This window comes from Papio anubis, chromosome 10 (genome assembly GCF_008728515.1).
Source record: "Papio anubis isolate 15944 chromosome 10, Panubis1.0, whole genome shotgun sequence".
Taxonomy (NCBI): Eukaryota; Metazoa; Chordata; class Mammalia; order Primates; family Cercopithecidae; genus Papio; species Papio anubis.
In genome coordinates this window covers 55400925-55422932 of record NC_044985.1, presented here as the reverse complement: position 1 = coordinate 55422932, position 22008 = coordinate 55400925, and the positions used below count along the sequence as shown (strand labels likewise).

The window sequence follows — 22008 nt, the reverse complement described above, 5'->3', positions numbered from 1 at the left end:
ATTATACGGCCTCTAAGTACCATTTCCAATGACAGGTGTCAAATTCCTGTCATAATGCATATGGTCAGTACTTTAGTGCTAAGTGACCTCATAATTTACATATTTAACAGAAAAGATCTTGTTTATAGACACTCTTTTCCTTTTAAAATTTAAAATGTAGATGAAATATGTCAGACAGTGATCTATATCTGTGTACTATACAGCATGTGCCATGCCTGTTTGTCCATATAAATTTTTTCAGTTGTAGCTGAATGATGAGTATCAACTATTTAAACACATGCTCTCAGGGTTTTATTTTAGAATTAAAGTACATACCCTCCCTTTCTACGTAGATTAAAACCAGATTTTAAAACTATCATTGGTACTTAGGCTTCATAAAAATGATTAAATTTCAAGGAACATAAAAACAATGCTGTTCTTAAAAACTGTAAAATGCAATCTTTTTGCTGTAAGGTTGATCTTAAATAATTATCAAACTTACTAAATATTTGACAAAAATGCTTAACATCAATAACATCAGATTAAAGAATGTTCTTCTGAAACAAATACGCTTTTCTTGTTATAAGCTAATATGATAGCTACCAAAGGACTATTAACATGGCCAAAAAAATAAAATTACAGTTCTAAAGATTTTCTAATCTAGTCCTTATTACATGATGAGCTATATTTAAAACTGGAAAAGACTGTAACAGAGCAGGAAGACTGAAAAATGGGGCTGCCATGTCACATCAATTTATTGATGAATATTCATTACAATATGCTAAGTGGTTAACTCCATGCTTTCTCTGACAAGGAATCTAAGGTTATAAACTGAGCAGTAAAGAGTGCATAAAAGTAGCAGTTACTTTTAAAATGACAAATCTCTTGTCAATGAATGCTAAAACTAGGTTTAATGAACCACTGAATTTTTACTGAGTTAACATCAAAATTGTGATGTATTTTGGTGAGACAGAAAGAAAAGCTGTTTTGTAAATTAAGCTGCACCTAGAAATAACACCAAAGAATGAAATTCCAGTTGTTGGAATAACCTGTTACAATGGAGTAGGTTAATCAAAGTTAAATCATCTGTGAAATGGGTGGCTTTTGTTAAACTGAAGGAAGGAGCCTTCAGAGCAAGTTTTCTCATCTGTACCTCATGGTACATTTAAGATACATTTTACATTCAAGATACCTTTAAGATAAGCTAAGAGTATGTCACAAAGCATACTTTGAATTATTTTAAAATATTACAAGACATTTAAAAGGTAATACAGTATCTTAGAAAATCCTTACTGAACAAACATTGCTACTTATGAATCTATCACTTTTAATGATTAAATCTCAATAGGAAGTGAAAAACAAATCCCATCATTAGTGCACTGGTGTTTAGGAAATATGTTTGTTGTCCATCAATTTACTAATGTAGTTTTATTATAACGGTGCATCCCATTTTAAGATAATTTAATATCCTATGAAAAATTCCTAACTTATAAGGTAGTCTGATTATTCCTGGTATAAAGGAAGCTGACACTGAATTCTAAAAGTCAGGACATTTGCTGCATATAAAAATATGATTTGACTTATAAAAATTCAACTTATGAATAACTTCACAAGTTATGAATAACTTCATTTCCTCTATGAAAATATTAGAGGAAAATGCTTTAATCATTAGTTTAAAAATACAGATTACATAGGAATGATTTTCCTTTAATATTTTCAAAAAATCCCTTCTTTTCTGGGTGAATTTCATTTTGAATCACTCTATTTCAATCCATTTGTCCATCATTTCATCTTCTTATACCTTACTCTTTAAAATCAAATGTATATTAAAGAAAATCTTCATTGGGACAAAGCTTCATGAATGTATCAATGGAATCCATTCCTTTTCTTTTTTTACACCGTCTAGAATAAGATGCAAGGTCACTTGGCTTTCTTTGGCTTTTCAACAAGGGAAAAATACACAGCTGACTTTTTAATCAGAAATGATTTCAATATAGATATAACGCTAGCTTGGGGGGGAAATAAGAAACGACTAATAGTTTAATTATACCACTTCCTTTAACACAAAATTTGTCTCTCTGTAGCCTTTTTTTTTTTTTTTTTTTTTTTTTTGAGACGGAGTCTCGCTCTGTCGCCCAGGCTGGAGTGCAGGGGCCGGATCTCAGCTCACTGCAAGCTCCACCTCCCGGGTTTACGCCATTCTCCTGCCTCAGCCTCCCGAGTAGCTGGGACTACAGGCGCCCGCCACCTCGCCCGGCTAAGTTTTTGTATTTTTTAGTAGAGACGGGGTTTCACCGTGTCAGCCAGGATGGTCTCGATCTCCTGACCTCGTGATCTGCCCGTCTCGGCCTCCCAAAGTGCTGGGATTACAGGCTTGAGCCACCGCGCCCGGCCTTTTTTTTTTTTTTTTTTTAAGAGATTGGGTCTTGCTATGTGCCTTGGCTGGCCTCAAACTCCTGGGCTCTAGTGATCCTCCTGTCTCAGCCTCCTGAGTGCCTGGAACTACAGGCGCACACCACTTTGACCAATCACAGTCCTTTTTATATAAAATTTGGGTTTCATTTTGGCAGTATTAGCATTCTTACATAGGTCATGTTATCTGTGATCTCATCAAATATTACATTTTTCTGAGGCCAGGGTTTCAGATATGCTGGTTAAAGTCTTTCAATCAAGATTAAGAACAATGCTTCAATTTTCAATTATATTTATATTCTCATAGGTCCTCTGAGGGTTAAAACTAATTTATTAAATGTGTTATTCATTCCAGAATCTTTTAAAAATCCATTTTAATTAATTATTTATTTGAGATAGAGTCTCACTCTATCACCCAGGCTTGAGTGCAATGGCACAATCTTGGCTCAATGCAATCTCTGCCTCTGGGGTTCAGGCGATTCTCCTGCCTTAGCCTCCCAAGTAGCTGGGATTACACGTGTGTGCCACCACACTTGGCTAATTTTTGTATTTTCAGTAGAGATGGGGTTTCACCATGTTGGCCAAGCTGGTCTCAAACTTCTGACCTCTGGTGATCTGCCCCACCTCAACCTCCCAAAGTGCTGGGATTACAGAAAAATCCATTTTAGATAAGGACGATGTATTAACCAGAAGGCATACAAATTTGGTCTTCTGGGAGTGAATTCCAAATGTTAAGATCATGCAATAAGTGATTACAAGATATTCACATATAATAATTTTCTACACACTATGAAGCTAATCAACAGGTATTGAAGAAAACATATCTGGCTACTAAGCCAATACCAACAGTAATTATAAACTCCTTCACAGATAAGAAAGTGAAATGGAATAAGAGAAATGGCACTTCACTAGAAATCAACTACCAGTTTCTGGATGTATGCCTGATATTCTCTCAGACGGTGGACTCAGGCTCACCAATTAATCCCCTTAAACCTCAGTTTCCTCAGAGATAAACAAGCTGATTAGATTAGGTAACCTTCAGGATTTCTTTTTCCTTTAATAATCTTTCAAAAAAGTAGCAAAATTAAAAAAAAATCCATACAGAAGAAGTGAATAAGAAAAAATAATGCCATTTTTCAAAAGAGGTAAAACTTTTAAAAGGTAAAGAAAGTAACTTTTTCAGGAGCATATCTGTGGGCACCACGTTCTTGCCAAGAGAAGCTTTCACCTGCTGAGAAGAAAATTGAGTGAAGTCACATGGTACTAGTCAATTTCATTCACAGTAGGTGCTTTAAGACAGCAAAGCACCGCACTTCAGAGACAGTACTACCAACTTACAGAGTAAACTTGAAAGCAAGAAGGTGGCCAGAAGGTGGAAAAAGAAAAACAAGGCAGAATAAAAACTGCTTTTTTAAAGGAATAGGCTTGGCCATTTTTATTTAAAAAAAGAATACAAAAGAAAGGTAAGACTTAAGTCTATGACCAATTTTTACCTTCAATTTGGTAAGTTACATTACTTCTGCACGGATTTTACTGCCTACCGAAGTTCAGTTTGCTGTCTGTTACACGCCAATTGTGATTTCACCAATTTTGTTTTACGGTGAGTTTTGGAATTCATTACATCATTCTTAAATGGGAACCAACCAGGCAAAGTTTGAGAACCACTGTATTAAAGTGATGGGTAAGCAAAAGAACAGTTAAGCACACAGTGTTTCCATTATAAAACCTTAATTTCAAGGTTTTTCTCTTTCCTTCTTTTAAAACTTATAAAAATTTGGGAAAAGAAACTTAATGTAAGAGGTCCTGACATGAAAGTAACTATAATGATAGAGAAAAGAAATTATCTTATTTTTTCCCCAAAGGATACTGCCCAAATATCTCATTTTTATAAATATTTCCAAAGGGTAAGGATACCTCCATCGTACCAGGACGCATTTTTTTCCTCCCGTTCACTTATATACCTCAACCTGTAACTAAAAGGATGACAAATCCAAAGAAAGGATAAGCCAGTGCCTCTATATGGAGCAAATAATCTATAAACATGTAGAATCAGTGCTAGATAATATAAACTAAACAACTTACTACAGGTTACTATAGAAAAACAGGAGTTGCTACTTCAGTGGCGAGAGAAAGTACACCTTAGAATCAGTCATATTTGGTTTACAATCACAGCCTACTAGCTATGTGATGCTCGATAAACTAACTCTTTCAGTTTCAGCTTCTTGGTGTGTAAACAAAACCAATACCTAACTTTCAGGGCTTTGGTGACAGCATTACTGATGATGTAAAGTGTCTCATACTATGCCTAATATGTGGTAGGCACTTCTTGGTGTTATAATTTTTAGTCACCAAGTTAAATAAGAAGTTTGGAGACATATTCATTGGAACCAAAATATTAACAATGGGTGGTACACAGCAGTATCAAAGACATTTCCTCTCTATATCCTTTCTATACTTCTAAATTCTCTATGATATACCACTATAGTAATTAGAAAAAAAATTTTTTTTTAATGAAAGTCTTGGCTGGATGCAGCGGCTCATGCCTGTAATCCCAGCACTTTGGGAGGCCAAGGTGGGTGGATCACTTAAGGCTAGGAGTTTGAGACCAGCCTGGCCAACATGGTGAGACCCCCATCTCTACCAAAAATACAAAAATTAGCTGGGAGTGGTGGCGCACGCCTGTAGTCACTGCTACTCAGGAGGCTGAGGAGGGAGAATCACTTGAACCCAGGACGTGGAGGTTGCAGTGAGCTGAGATGGCACCACTGCACTCCAGCCTGTGTGACAAAGTGAGACTCTGTCAAAAAAAAAGAAAAAAAAGGCTTCACTTAAACTGAGTATAACTATATATATAATAGGCATTACTCAAAATACTTTCAGAATACTTTATATTTGAAACAATCCAAAATGCACTGTACCATAAGTGTAATAGTGTAACTAAAAATACAATCTCCAAATTATCAGATGAAGAAAAAGGCCTAAATTTATTTTTTTAAATGAGTTACGGTGCCTTCGTTTTGGCTATTCTGCTCACTTTCTGAGTTAACATATCTACTAATGTAGCTCCTAAATGGCAGACATAATACTCACCAAATTAATATACTAGTTAACAAAATAATATTTTCTAGAAATTATAGAATCCTGCAGTATTAGTATTCTCATACTGACAGCTCCACACTTTCTTTCCTTCCTTTTTAAAAAAAGTTGCTTATGTCTCAAGCAAGTTTATCATCAGTGTTTTTCTTCTGTTAGGATGAGGACCTTGCATCTACAAAAGCTATCTTACCAACCAATGGAGCAGCAGGAATGTAAAACAATGAATACACAGAAAATTTACATGGCCAAGTAAAAAGTACTTGGACATGGCCGGGCGCGGTAGCTCATGCCTGTAATCCCAGCACTTTGGGAGGCCAAGGTGGGTGGATTCCCTGAGGTCAAGAGTTCGAGACCAGCCTGGCCAACATGGTGAAACCCCATCTCTACTAAAAATACAAAAAATTAACCGGGCATGGTGGCAGGCACCTGTAATCCCAGCTACTCAGGAAGCTGAGGTGGGAGAACTGAGCCAAGATGGCGCCACTGCACTCCAGCCTGGGTGTCAGAGCAAGACTCCGTCTCAAACAAACAAACAACTTGAACAAAATTTCCTCAAAATTTTGAAAGTGTAATTATATGTATCATAATGTTGTCATCCCCTTTTGAGAAGAGTGAAAGGAAAAGTTTAATGTATTTATTTCATTTCCATCCTCAGAGGACAGCAAAAGGAGAATAGTTAAAAGTGTCTGTGATGATCTATTATTAAGTCAAAAGGTTGTAAACAGCTACAATCCTAATTTTTTTTGAAACGGAGTCTCGCTCTGTCGCCCAGGCTGGAGTGCAGTGGCACAATCTTGGCTCACTGTAACCTCTGCCTCCTGGGTTCAAGCAATTCTCCTGCCTCAGCCTCCCAAGTAGTTGGGATTACAGGCGCCCACCACCACGCCCGGCTAATTTTTGTATTTTTAGTAGAGACAAGGTTTCACCATGTTGGTCAGGCTGGTCTTAAACTCCTGATCTCAAGCAATCCACCTGCCTTGGCCTCCCAAAGTGCTAGCACAGGTGTGAGCCACCGCACCCGGCCATAATCCTAATTTTTTTTTAGGTATATGCAAATATGAAATTTTAAAGATTTTCTTTGGCAGTAGACAGGGATTTCAAGGATTTCTCCTCGCTTCTGCTTACCTGTATTTTCTGACTTTCTGCAATGAATACAACTTTTGTTTTTCCTTAATGGAGAAACATGGTAATTTAATTAAAAATTTAAAAATACATTAATTCAAACATTTGATAAAACTTCTATTCCAAAATTGTTAACAGCTCTAAAATCCATAACTCATTTGATGGTAAACTCTGACATGACCAGACGTAAAGCTATTTATAATCATTACTTCTCTCACTCAGTATGTTCACATGCTTTGCTGCCAAAATATTAATGCCCAAAATACTACTGGAGTGTTAACATATGATATACATGTTTTATTACTTTTATATAATCTGAAAAATTCGGAATTCTAATAAATATGTGGCCCCAAAAGCTTCAGATAAGATACTGTGAAGTGTATTAGGGATCTCACATAAATCTTTTTTTTTTTTTTTTTGTATGATATAAATTCATTAGCCTTACTGGGAAATGAGATCATAGTACTTTATGCTGGAATCATTAGCTATTTGCAATGCTTTCTGGTTTAAGAACCAAAGGGTCTCCACATTCAATAGGTCTGTGCATACTTCCCCATATTATACACAAATTACAGGCTACTAACTAATCAACACAATAGAGCCACTATACCATAAAAGAGAAAGTTTAAGAATTAAGTCTAGATTTATTCATTAGTATGAATAACATCAGGGTACAGTGTGCTATTCAGAAATAATTTACATGACTTTGTTTACTATGGGACCCACTCTCTTTTGGGGAAGAATTATGCTCAATGACAGAAATAGAACATTCTTAAGCTTTTTGGCTTCTAAAGGCAGTATATATTAATGACAAAATAAGGGCTGAAAGACTTAAATTTATGTCAACAAAATTAAGAAACCATACATACAGCTTACAACATTAACTTCTAGTAAGTTTTAAAACTCCAAAAAAGGAAGACATAAATACAGAAACTGTAAAGCATTAGTTTTCTCATATTTCCCTAAGAAAATATGCCAAAATACAAAAGCAAAAAAGAAATAAAACAAAAATCAAAGGAAGAAAAAAAGAATCTATGTATTTAACATAGGTGCTCAATGACAATTATACTAAGGATAGACACTCACCTTCTTTGGGTTGAGCCATAACTGGAGTCTGAGTTTCCTTTGTATATGTGACAATTTCTCGAGGAGGAAAGTCGACTTGAGTGATTTTAGCCATTCCAAGTTTAATAGGTCCTCGTCTAAATTGAGTAAATACAAACAATACATTTCAACTACATCAAACCATGTTATTTTCAAAAATTAAGAATTAAACAGTCATTTGCACCCAACATTGTAATTTCAATCCATTTTATTCAAGAAATTTTAGATTAACAATTGGCTTTATTTTAGCAAAAGAATGAGAAGGTAGCAAAAGCAAAAGATATTTCTGAATCATTCAGTGTTTTTATTTTTCATTTTAAAAGGGCAAGTAATTTCATTATTTAGAACAAATGTGTGGGCAATAATGCAGTAAGAGAATAGGAACTTCAGAGTGGACCACTGAATAAGGTTGTTATAAGAACTGGTTTCAGCTGGGATATGGTACTTTCTGGGTTTTTTTACAGAATCAGACATGGATATCACTCAGACCACATTTAGTTGATCTCGCCACTAGGAGAATTCAGCTTTACAACTGAAAAACAGGTTTCTACTGAAAGCTTTTTTTCTACTTATATTTGGCAGAAATTGAGAATTACACTATCAATTTGGACTTTAAAATGAAATATTTAAAACTTTTAAATCTCTAATCTCTGCATGATCAATACTGTCCTTGATTCATATATGGACAAACTAAGGTCCAGATATTCTACTTAGACTAAAGCAACAGATCTTTTGAATATCATAAATCTACTAAAGTCACTTCTGTTTAAGTTAAATACAGGGAACACATTCTTTTTTGACAATGAAAGAGAGCTGTGGCTGAGGAAAATGAACCAAAAGAAAAATATATTTTATTAGCTATCTGGAAGATCTTTTATTGGTTTTATTAGATGTTTAAATTCGAAACCAAATAAAGTACGCTTCCAAACTCCCAAAAAGGTTCTCAGTGATGAAGCTGCCTTAAAAGGATACACAATAAAGACACTGCTGCAACTTTCAGAATATAAGGCAGGCTATCACTGGTAATCTAACTTTTTTCTTATGTAAATATTATTTTCATTCTGTTTAGTAACTAAATCCAAGCCCTATACAACCTAATAAAGTATTATAAAGTATAAAGTATAATAAAATTAGTACATTTAAAAAATTAATGTTCCAAAATGTGGGCCGTAACAATTTTTTAATGTCTTTTCTAGTTTAGAAATAAAAAAGAAAGGGAAAAAAAGTATAGTCAAAGAATTAAGTGGACGATTTAAGTAACCTGAAGTGATCTAGAAGTCTAAGAATAAAATTTGAAGACACTTTATATTCTGATTTTTAAGATGCAAATTATATAAAAAGTAAATCACTCACATAGCTGGAAAAATATTGTCAAGCCTACAATATTAGGAACAAATTACCAACTTGAATGCATACAGAGTCTAACAGACAAAAACCATAATATTAAACAAACAAAATATTCCAAGATTTTATAGGAGGAGGTGGGTAGGGAAGTAATACCTCACTTATCCAAAAGCTACTTTTACTGAAAATAAGGAAGCAATGGGAGGCAGCGGGGGAAGCCTCAGTGTGGCCAATACAGAGGGCTTCCAGTTCATGTACAAGAAACTCATATTTTTCTTATATGCCTCAAATCAAGGCTTATTTACCTTACTTTAGACACAATTTCAAAAGGTATATTCATATGTTTTAGAAGCTATAAATTATCAGGGGAAAAGGGCTATCTGAGTCAGGCAAAATGGCAGCAGCAAACATTTATAATTTGCATTAGAATCTAGAATAAATAATTGAATGAATGAATGGATGAATAATCTTATCTCTATGTCAACAAAATTTTAAAAAACCATACATACAGCTTACAGCATTAACTTCTAAAAGAACAAATTTTAAAACTCTAAAAAACAAAGGCATAAATACAGAAACTATAAAGCATCAGTTTTCTAATGTTTCGCTAAGAAAATATGCAAAAAAAAAAAAAACAAATATAAAAGAAAGAAAGAAAAGAAATCTATTTATTTAACATAGGGGCTCAATGACAATTATATTAAAAATATTCATCCATACATTCTATGAATAATCTATTCATCCATTCATTCACTCATTTATTCTAGATTCATGAATAGTTTTATTCTAGATTCATGAATAAATAGTAATGAATGAATGAACAGTGTAAGGACCAGTATCTCCGTTACTCTCAAAACCTTAGAAATCATCAGTGAATTTTAATACAGAAAAATAAATTAATATTCATATCAAGTAACCCTGAAAAGGTTCAATTACATGTAGAATATTAGAAAAAGTCTGAGAAGTTTTTCAATACATCCTGGAAAACTTGTATTAAAAATACAGAAATAATTTTAAAAGTTTGGACACTTAAATGGACTTAGGGTACCTAGAACATCACATAGAGTATCCTTTCACTAAAGATACTGGATAAATGAGGTGTCACAGTAAAATGTAACTCTTGTCCTTACTACATGATACAATATTATAAACTTAAGCAAAATAAAATTAGGACAGTTTCACAAAGAATCAAATTCATTATAAAACAGGGAAGGTAAAAAATCTATTCAATACCCCAAATCGGAATCTGAGTGAAGCTGAAGAACTGATGGATCTGTATCCCAATGCAGCGTCCTAAATGGTTGTAGGACAACCATGAAGCATTAGCAAAAAAGGCCATAAGTTAGTCAAGCAAATACATTCTATGAATAGCTAAAGCTAAAGTACTATTCACAATTTAAAAACACATGTTCTGGTTAGTATTGAAAAAAAAAATCAAAAAACAAAACAAAAAATCCACCAGGTCACTCAACCATCTAGTGCATGCAATAGGCTTCCTATTGTTAAAGATACAAGCATACAACCCAGAATAGTTAAAAGACATTATGTGCAGATTATGGGAAACTAATATTGTATAATAATAGATCTGCTTTAGAACAACTAAAGTCACACAACCCAAGTAATTATTTATGGATAACAAGCTAGGCTATAAAATGGTTGAAATTTTAAGATTCCCAATGAAAACAAACACATTTAGACCTCTTTAACATTTTAATCTTCCCCAAAGCATTAAATGCGTGCAGGAAATTGTCATACTGGTAAAGGAAATGAGTCAACACATAAGCCTTTTGGTAATAAAACCAAAGACTATCCCACTGGGATACAAAATAGCTAGTTTCCAAAATGTGACCCTTCTATAATCAATGGGTTAAGCACTGCCTTGGGCTTACATATCATTTGCTTAAAGAAAACAACTAAAGATTTCTGTCTCTAGGAAAAAATAGATTTTTCCCTGGAAAAATATTTTATGTTCAAATATCAATCCTAAATATTCAGTGATAAGTTTTAGCATCGCCTGCTGGCTAAGTAACTTACAGAGCATCTTTTCCACTTAAGCCAAACTTAGTTACTAATAGAACAAAAGGTACTTTATCATACTGACATTTATATAGGTTAGCAATATATAAGATAATTATGTACGATACTGTATAATGTTCACAGTCCCCACTAAAAAAAGTTAAGCACAATACATTTAGTATTACCATTTTTGTCAAATATATTTTTCACTTACGTAAGACATTATAATGTACAACTAGTTTTAGTTGCTGCAATGTTTTAATACAACAAATGGTTTCTCTACCTGCCTGTATAATTTAACAAGAAAAATAATAATGAACCTAGAGAAATCCTTCATTTTAAAAAATATAAAGAAAGATCTTGGAATTTAAACAAGGTTATGTGTATGCAATGTAAGAAGCAGCCACAGTGAAGATCTACTTTGTACTAAGCAATGAATAGCAACAAGCTTAGGCTTTGTTAAATCGAAAGTTCTATGAGATGGTCTCCAAGGAATGTTCTGTCAACAGCCTTTACATTATGTAAGTAAGAGCTCTGTTACCAATGACATAAAATTCCTTGTTGAAGATGTCATTTTAGTCTAAAATCAAGTAAGATTGTACCTCAAAATACAGCCAGTACTGAAAATGCACTGGACATACATGTACATGATTACATTTATTAGGGGCATCTTCAGGCATATAGAGTACAATTGCAAGTACAAAGCTTGAGAAGTAAACTGATCAAAAACGGAAAAATGGGCCAGGCATGGTGGCTCACACTGGTAATCCTGGCACTTTGGGAGGCCGAGGTGGGCAGATCACTTGAGGTCAGGAGTTCGAGACCAGCCTGGCCAACATGGTGAAACCTGATCTCTACTAAAAATCAGAAAGTAGCTGGTGTGGTATGGTGACACACACCTGTAATTCCAGCTACTGGGGAGACTGAGGCAGGAGAATCGCTTGAACCCAGAAGGCAGAGATTGAAGTGAGCCGAGATCACGCCATTGCACCCTAGCCTGGACAACAGAGCAAGACTCCAACTCAAAAAAAAAAAAAAAGAAAGGAAAAAAGGAACAACAGGCCCGGATTACCCCATTGAATAATTGTTCCTAAATTTCTGAGATAACAAATGTAATGCAGCTTCCTAATCTGCAAAGTTAGAGAGAGATCATTTCTCATGACCTTTTATATTTATTCATAAATTACCACCAGTCCCAACAGAAATTCTTGGCACTCAGAGTGATTCAAACATGTTTAAATAGCATATTTTATAATGTCTTATCTATTCCTACTCCCTGAGTGTACTAATCTTAGACCATCTTGGCCAACTGAAACTACATGTACAGGTGCATACACATATCTCACATTTCTTCATGCATTTTCCTATTATATTTCTTCTAACTGTCTTTATTCTTACATTAACATTGTGTTTGCTCAATATGAGTTCCTTAGGTTTCATTCTCAGACCTGGGCACTCTTTTTAAATGTCACATATTTAGAAATGCATTATTTCACTGCCAATATCACCATCACAATCATAACTGCCTCTATGAAAGCTGGATATGATTCAGTAGAATTCATCATTTTCTATTATTGTGTGTGCGTGTGTGTGTATACATAAAAAAGAATATACTTAGCCCTCTTGAAAATTAATGTTTCCAAGTGAGTCTGTGCTCTCAAAGGAGACAATGTACATATTAAGGTTAAAAAGATGTGGCTGGGTACGGTGGCTCAAGCCTGCAACCCCAGCACTTTGAGAGGCTGAGATGGGTGGATCACCTGAGGTCAGGAGTTGAAGACCAGCCTGGCCAACAGAGCGAAACCCTATCTTTACTAAAAATACAAAATTAGTTGGGCGCGGTGGTGCATGCCTGTAATGCCAGTTACTTGGGAGGCTGAGACAGGAGAATCGCTTGAACTCGGGAGGTGGAGGTTGCAGTGAGCCAAGATCGTGCCACTGCACTCCAGCCTGGGTAACAAGAAGGAAATGTCATCTCAAAGAAAAAAAAAAAAATGTAAGGTCACCTCACTCAAAAAGAGGATTTTTCTCTCTGTTAAACTCACAAGAAACGAATTTTGTATTCATTATCTAACAAGAACAAATACTTTAAAAAATATTAACTATTTGTTTTCGTGTTTTACAATTTATCATTAAAAAAAAAACTACGCTTCACACTAAACATAGGTTAGCACACTACCCTTATGGCTTTTCAATACAGCCAACAGTATCTTTAAATTCATGATGTAATCACTACAATGTAAATTCTATGAAAGCAAGGACCATCAATGTTTTATCTTCTGTGGTAAGCCATAGTATTTAATAAAGTTGGTAACTTAATATTTGTTCTATAGACAAATAAATATTTTTCTTACCAGCATTACTCCCTCTATTAATTTACAATATTCTAAAAGGTCTCTAATAATCTCTGGCTTGTCCATAAAACTCATGGGGACATGTTTTAATTCACATTAATTTAAAAAACTTAAGTAGGTGTCAAAGTACTTTTGAAAGCAACCTTGCCAACACCGAATTAAAATAATCTACTATTCAAAATCAGGAACAATGAGTTATAATGTACACAGTATAGTATCTACATAAAATAATGTATAATATCAAATAAAGACATTTAATAAATATAGTAATTTTTTATATTGGGAAATATTTTTACTATGGTAATGTTGTAGAAGGGGAAAAAAAAACCCCTTCACTTAAAAATGCCAGTTGATTATTAATTATCTAAAGGAACAGTGGCTGGGTGCAGTGGCTCATGCCGATAACCCCAGCACTTTGGGAGGCCAAGGTGGGTGGATCACTTGAGTCTGGGAATTCGAGTCCAGCCTGGGCAACATGGCAAAATCCTGTCTCTGCAAAAAACACAAAAATTAGCCAGGCATGGTGGCGTGTGCCTATAGTCCCAGCTACTCGGGAGGCTGATGTGGGAGGATCGTTTGAGCCCAGGAGGCAGAGGTTGCAGTGCGCCAAGACTGCGCCACTGCACTCCAGCCTGGGTGATAGAGACCCTGTCTGCAAAAAATAAATAAATAAATAAAGGAATAATGACATATTTGTATAAAAACACAGAAGTACAAAATACGAAAAAAAAATTAACCTTATAAGTGAATGTACATTAGACAAATTGTCCTTATTCTGTAACACATACTATAAGCTAATAACATTATTTCTAAAAAGAAAATTTTGATCTTTCTTAAATGAAAGAGTTATGTCATTTACCTCCAAAGAGAGCATAGCTTAGATATGCAATTTTGGTTCTATTTGGAAAGCACTTCTCAAATTCAAGCTGGCAAGCTTTATGTGCCTTTTAATCATTAATGATAACCTGATTATTCAAGAGCTGATTGAAGTATTGAGTTTACAGATCATCTAGTCACTTGCTTCTTTTTTCTTGCCCTGTCTTTTAGATATTTATTACTGGTTTGCAACTTCAACTAGAGGGACTAGACAAAAAAAGGATAAAACTTCTAACAGTTTATGTCTTATTAAAAGGTGTGTTAGAGATTTTCTTGGTGAGGACATGCAACTTCCTGGCCCAAAATAAGCATTCTTAATCAGCTGTGGATTTTGACTACCTATGTTTAATTTCATTTCAGAAGTCAAAAAGTATGATACTATTAAATACTATTTTGTGTGTGTATGCGTGTGACAAAGAGGAATAAGTAGTGATACTTTTCCCAATATGATCTTTGAAAGAAAGCTGAAATCTTACTGAACTTTTGAAAAGCAAGACCCAACATGTATGCGGGATCCTAAAACAAACACGAAATGTAATTTTACAAGGAAGATGCAAGTTCAGGAATACTTGACAGTAAACATTCTTAATGTTGTCCTTAGCAGTTACTCCTTACTCTTGACATTTTATGCATTATTATTCACTCTCTTAATTAGTAGAACTAATGACTTAATAGAACAGAATTGAGCTGTTTAACAGAATTGTTTACATTTTCAATTACTGAATGGGGAATCAAGCACAAGAGAGAGGTTTTACACTGTTTACACCCAAAACATTCACATGATAACCAACAAAAAGTTTGTTTAAACAGAAAAATCTAAATCCATTAATATCACTATTTTTAATATAAAATAATTAGCATAAAACCGGTTGACTAGTACTAATTAAATGTGACGGTCAAAATATTATTAACAAAAAAAAGTTTTTTTCTCCCAATGTCCAACAGAGAATTTCTACACCATTTTAGATTTTAAAATGTTAGGACTAACTTGACACAACTATTTAGAGGCCCTTTAAAGTATCAACAGTATTTGGGCACTGAATGCATTCTATCATTAAAATATTAAAAGGAAAATTACTGTACCTAGATCCCACGGCGCCATCTCCAGAGTCTTGGCTTCCAGCTTCACTTGGAGTGCTCACAGATTTGGAGGATGGAGACATAGGAGGAGGGACTAAATAGTGAAATAGACAGGTATCCGCTGTTACTACACGGAGAGGTTGCTCAGCTTATGACGTTTCAAAAATAATTTAACATGAATCAATTAACAAAAAAGAAAAAAAAATGGCAAACCAAAAATCAAAAATATATGAATGAAAATGAACAGCAGAAAGAAAGGGGAAAAGACAAAAAGTTAACAACGCATGCTGAAGATTCATGCAATTTTTCTGGCAAAATGCATTTGAGCTTTATAATTTTTTTTAAAAGGCAAGATTATAATGGAAGGATGCATCTTCATCTCATTCACCACCAAATGTGGCCACTAATTTTCAAAGGAGAGCATTCCTTTTCCCCTTTATAACTTTTCACTTTTAATATCACCAGATTATAAATATTATTTACAATTGCTGCCAAAATTCAACTCTGAAATATGTTTCTTAAGTTATTTAATCTCTGGTTTCTCAAGATTTTAAAATATTAACTTTTGTCTAATAATTTTTTCCTTCAAAAAGTAATGTTTAAAATTATTTCAGTCCCCCCAAACCCCCCAAAAAGATGTCAGTTTAGAGAAACGCCTGCAGCTAAAGGAATGGCTCCTTTAAAACGTTCATTAGTTTCCAGCAATTTGGGTGAAAAATGCAAACAGGCCATAAAACAGCATGCCTTCTCGACATTATGCATAACATAAAGTGACACATGCAAATAAACAAGGCAAGACTTATGGGAACTTCCTTACCCCAGTATTCAGAAAAAACTGAAGTGTACAGACAAAGATACAGACACCCAAAATATTCTTAATCCCTTCTTATAGAAAAATACACATTTTTCATAGTATATAAAATAAACAGCAAGTGCTTTCCCCTAGATCCTCAACTTTTAACATTATATAACAACAGCTGAACGTGCACATTTCATGCTATGACATTTGTAAAACTTTTTGATTACCGTTGCAGGGAGTATAGGAGGATCATCACTGCCATCTTCTGGTTAAATATTACCATAAATGTCCCCAATCCCAAGTATCTTTTCAAAATAATTTTTCAGTGTATGATATTAAGTGACTAATACAGTTTATGTTGAGCTGAAAGCCCTTCTTTTAATAGTCTACTGAAAAGAAGGCAAGTTCCTAGTTATAGAGGAACTAAAGAAATAAGTATTTAATTAAAAGTCTGTGTTTTTTAGGATAGTCATATCCATTGAACCTTAAAATTAGGTCTAAATGTTTATACACGCTGCAGTAAAAACAGTGGGTTTGGTAATGTAACGGAATGTATAATATATTATGATGACTTGCATCTTAAACATAGGTATAAAACTGATCATCCTTATTTTTTCAATGGCAAATTCTAATTGACACCAATAAGATTAGAAGAAAAAAATCACAACTAGAATATTTCTTTCCTAAGATACAGTGACTAACTGCTTAAATTTCAAAGGACTATAAAAACATAATGTTTCTAATATTGTGATTAAATCTGTCAGAAAAAAACTATAAGACCAGATAGCTTCCTATAGTTTACATGTAGATGACACTCTGCTAGGTGCTGTATGTATAATTCAAAGTAGCTAAAAATGATTTTTATCTAAAGTAGAATATTAATGTCCCTTAATTTATCTTAGGTTACATTTCCTCATCTTTTTGTCCATCTTTCACTGTGAGGCTTCCCCTAGTCTAAGTCCCAACTGATATAGGAATAGAGTAATACTTAACAGTTGTTTGCCTACTGTGCTGTAAACACAAATAAATGTTTATTAAATTATAGTGAGGCACCACAATGTTTTCAAGATTTTTAAAGAAAAAATTTTGTACGCTTTAAATTACATACTTAATTTCATACTCAGAAAAACAATTTTTCCAAGTGTACATATCAGAGGGGTTGAAGGAAAATTAGTAAAATTCCCATCAATCTATTTGTGATGAACTAGAGAATTCTTTTTCAGTTTAACATGCTTTTCCCCCTTTCTGATGATTTCAAGTACCAATGACTCCACTGAACAAGTTCAACAGTATTTCACTTGGTTAAAGACTACATTTTTAAAAAACGTTAATCAAAATTCTTTACAGAAACAGGCTAAATACTAATTATACAGACATAAATAGATACATTAACATAGCCAGTTCTGAAATAAAAGTTTCAGAAATAAAAAATAAATCCAAAGGGTGATGCTACCATATTATCACAGTTTCTTAGCCAAACAAAGGCAAAATAAATCAGTGACTTCAAATTTGTAATTATATAAATATCTCCATCCCAGAACTATCTTCTTTTACCAAAAGACAGTTTCAAGCCAAATGATGGAAAAGACTCTATAAAGGACTCTTAGCTATTATCTGAGCCACAGCTACATCTTGCAATAATAAATAATGTATACCACAGAAGGGACAATCCTAGAAAGAAATTACTATCATTACAAAACGAGGAAAATTAATTTTTAAAAAGGGGAATGATAGTGTTATTTGGTGACTGCTACATTTTAACCCAACTAGTCTAGAAAAATCAAAGAATACTATAATTACACAATAAGGCAAATACCACTATATTCCCAGACTTCAATAAACCCCTGAGAACAAATGAATGCATGCATTCGGGAGGCAAAAACAAAACAGAAACACTAATCAACTCATAGGTTCTCAAACGTACGAAAAGACTCGCTTCTGAAACTCATTTTTAAGGACGGTTTTTAAGTCTAATCAGCCTTGAAAATAACATAAACCATTAATAATTTTTGCCAAGTATATGAGATATGATCTGCTTAGTAAGAACAGTGATTCAATCAGATTACCTTTACTCCACAGTTCTGTATATAAAACAGTCTAAAACAGGCTTTAAACGGTATAAAATAAAGGAATTAATATAAACACAGGTGAGTATGTTAATGAATTTCATCTTCTTAGAAGTTTCAAGCACAGATACCTGTTTTCTTTGACAACCACTGCAGAAGAAAAAAAAAAAAGCTAAACCATGGCAGTCATTGATCATGTAAGTAATGTGAAAAAGACTGTACCTCTGTACCTCTTTAACTCTCCAGGACAAAAAGCCAATCAAGAAAGCCTTTCCTGCCAGCTTAGACCTTGGCCTTCCAAGGATATAAAATTAACACTGCTGGCTTTTGGCCTGTGAAGAAACAACTAGAATATTTTTAGACCACAAAGGACCTGGGAATGCACCTAGATTTAGAATTAGCATTAAGTCTGGGTCAAACCACTCAGAACTACACAGAAGTCTCAAGGGCAAAGGATAGCACATAGCTGAATTATTTTTCAAGTAGAAGAAAGCCTCTGGCAAGAAGGGGTTTTTATCAGGAAGAAAGACCTGGAAAAGCTAGACAGCCAAGTAAGGTGAATGTAGGGATTGGAAGTGTTGGTAGAAGACAGTGAAATGCAAGGAGTGAGATTTTGGGATGCATGTAACCCAGAGTTGTGAAGTCTCTTCTAAGCTCATCAATGATTCTCAGTACTCAAACATAGCCCACGTTACAATAATGCCCCCTTCTGGACACAAGTGTTCTTAGTGTGGATTATTAAAATTTAAATAACTATTTTTCATACCTTACTTTTTTTTTTTTGACCTTCTGAAAGATGTTACTTTAAACCTTAACTCTCTGAAATATTAATTTATCCCTTCCCCTTGCTCCTTCCCTTCATAATGAGGTTTAAATATCCTCTACTAATCTCTCTTAAGTGTTTCATTTCCTTTATTCTCCTTTTCAATGTGATTCAGAGCATTACATTAAAAAAAAAAAAAAGAAAGAAGTGAAAATAAAATTTTAGCCCAGGTGTGGTGTGTCATGCCTATAATCTCAGCACTTTGGGGGACTGAGGCAAAAGGATTCCTTGATCCTAGAAATTCGAAACAAGCCTGGCCAGCATAACAAGACTCTGTCTCTCAAAAAATTAGCTGGGCATGGTGGTGCATGGCTGTAGTCCCAGCTACTCAGTAGGCTGAGGCGAGAGGACTGCTTGAGCCCAGGAGGTCAAGGCTGCAGTGAGCCATAACTGCACCACTGTATTCCAGCCCGGGTAACAGAGTGAGGCCCTGTCTCAAAAAATAATTAAATTAAATTAAAATACAATGTAGTTGTTGACCTAAAGCAGAATGGCTTTAATTCGCCCTTACCAGGTGGTAAGACATATATGACCTAGAAATAATGGAACAAAAATTTAGGTGTCTAGCCTGTGCTGGTACCAGGGGTAAAAATATAAGTAATATATTCTGCTTGCTCTCAAGAATCTCTAACAAAAGTAGTCAAGTTATCAAGTAATTAAGAATCTACCAGTAGGAAGGGATGGTGACTGATGCCTGTAATCCCAGCATCTTGGAAGGTCAAGGCAGGAGGATCGCTTAAAGCCAGGAGTTTGATACCAGCCTGCACAACATGGTGAGTCCCCATCTCTACAAAAATAAAAAAAATTAGGTGGCTATGATTGAGTGAGCCTGTAGTTCAAGCTACTCGTGAGGCTGAGGTGAAAGGATTGCTTGAGCCTGGAGGCAGAAGCTGTAGTTTGTGCCACTGTACTCCAGCCTGAACAACAGAGTGCGATTCTGTTAAAAAAAACAAAAACAAAAACAAAAACAAAAAACTACCAGCAAAGAAAAGTTATGAGAGGTTTGATTAGCTGTATCTCTTTTTTCTTTAAACAAATTCTTTTTAGTAGGAAAAAAAAATCCACTTTAGGAAAACAATAGATTGATTTTTAAAAAATAAACCCAGTGTTTTTATACTACTATAATTTAAAAATATTTAATAAATACTCAAGGAGTACATTCTATATTGAAAATAACAACAAGTATCCATCCTGAGTTATGATACAAAATAGATTTTTTACTGTGGTTTACTGTCAAAAAAGGTTTGAAAGCCATTGCCTTCATCCATATCCTGTATTTTTCAGGCCAAATTATAAATAAGTACTGGACTTGTAGGCATATGTTTTAAGGATTATGACATGCACTTAGCCTAATTTTCTAAAGGTAATGAGATCTTCAGAAAGCCTTTAACCCGTCACAGATTCCATTATAATGGTAAATCTGCCAACAAGAAAGGGAAAAATCGTTTAGAAATAAGAACCTCAAAGAAAGGAAAAGATGTCTGTAGATCTAACTTGGAAACTTAAACTCTTACTTCTAAACACAGTGTTAACCTTTTCTGGGAAGGAATAGTCAACACTGTTTATAGCTATTTGAGGAAACTTGTAATTCGATTGTTAATCAGCTCAAGCTGCTTTGATAAACACAATCTCACATGCCTTCACATTATTGAAAAGTTCAAATCGATATCATAAGCTAAATAAATTAAAGCAATGACATCTGAATTGTTTTTCAAAGCATATTTATTTACTGCTCCCTGCAATGTTGTATCCTCACCAGAATTGAGTCTCCACTCTTAATTACTGACACCTAAAAACTCTGAAGTTAAATAGTTCACAATAGATAAGCTAATATTTAATCAAGAGGAAGATACTATTCCACTCCACTGAGAAAAACCTTGGTTGAAAATTATGCCAGAAAATATATTCTGCAAAAAAATAAATTTTATTAATAATCTATTTATAAAATGACTGGAAATAAAATATGCTACCTTCCCCACTGTCTTGCAACTAATCCAAATATTCAACTAAGTTTAAATCACATATAAAATGTTCTTCAAAACCTTTCTATAGCCAATCATGTTCACTAAGGACATTTTTATTTTAAAAAGCAGCTACTTACTAAATTATCTCTCCATGGCTTAATTTAATAATAACATTAAACTAACAGTATGAGGTTTAGTGATATCTTTCTTCCTTCTCCCTTTCTCTCTCATATCTACACTCATAAACAACAAAAAAAAGTTGGCATAAAGAAACAAGGGGCTGGGTGAAGTGGTTCACGCCTGTAATCCCAGCACTTTGGGAGGACCAGGTGGGCAGATCCTTTGAGGTCAGGAGTTCGAGACTAGCTTGGCCAACATGGTGAAATCCTGTCTCTACCCAAAATACAAAAATTAGCTGGGCTTGGTGGAAGATGCCTGTAATCCCAGCTACTCAGGTGGCTGAGGCAGGGGAATCGCTTGAACCTGGGAGGCGGAGATCGTACCATTGTACTCCAGCCTGGGAGACAGAGCAAGACTCGGTCTCCAAAAAAAAGAAAAATAGCAAGGGAATGATCTCTTCTAAAGTTTATAGTCTAAACACGCCCATTCAAGATGAATATAAAAATAAAATACTAATACTACAATATTTACCCCCAGCAAAAAGCTTTTTTTTGAGTTCTAATTGATTAAGATAAAATCAGTCTGTTATTGGCTACAAATGGTTTATCAAGACATATTTTTTATCTTAACCAACTTTTCTCAGAGTCAACTCTCAAAAATCAGAGTCACCTAAGAGAAGCTATAAAACTAGGATAATTGGCTAGGCACGGTGGCTCACGCCTATAATCCCAGCACTTTGGGAGGCCGAGGTACACGGATCACGAGGTCAGGAGATCGAGACCATCCTGGCTAACACAGTGAAACCCCATCTCTACTAAAAATACAAAAAACTAGCCGGGCGTGGTGGCGGGCG

At 34.4% G+C, this 22008-nt stretch overlaps 1 protein-coding gene across 12 annotated transcripts in view; it reads right to left on the bottom strand.

The window, feature by feature from the left end:
* The window catches only part of DYNC1I2 (dynein cytoplasmic 1 intermediate chain 2), a 61782-nt gene that overhangs the window by 26607 nt on the left and 13167 nt on the right, over positions 1 to 22008 (bottom strand). For 4 of the 12 annotated variants that reach the window (XM_003907602.4, XM_009182434.4, XM_009182436.2 and 1 more), the window contains exons 4-7: positions 16201 to 16218; positions 15387 to 15477; positions 10291 to 10350; positions 7696 to 7811 (exon numbers count right to left, since the gene is read on the bottom strand). In XM_003907602.4, the coding sequence (XP_003907651.1) occupies positions 7696 to 7811; positions 10291 to 10350; positions 15387 to 15477; positions 16201 to 16218 (285 nt within the window). The remainder of the gene's footprint in view (positions 1 to 7695; positions 7812 to 10290; positions 10351 to 15386; positions 15478 to 16200; positions 16219 to 22008) is intronic. The other 8 variants (XM_009182441.2, XM_009182440.3, XM_017946654.2 and 5 more) reach the window with 3 other exon arrangements.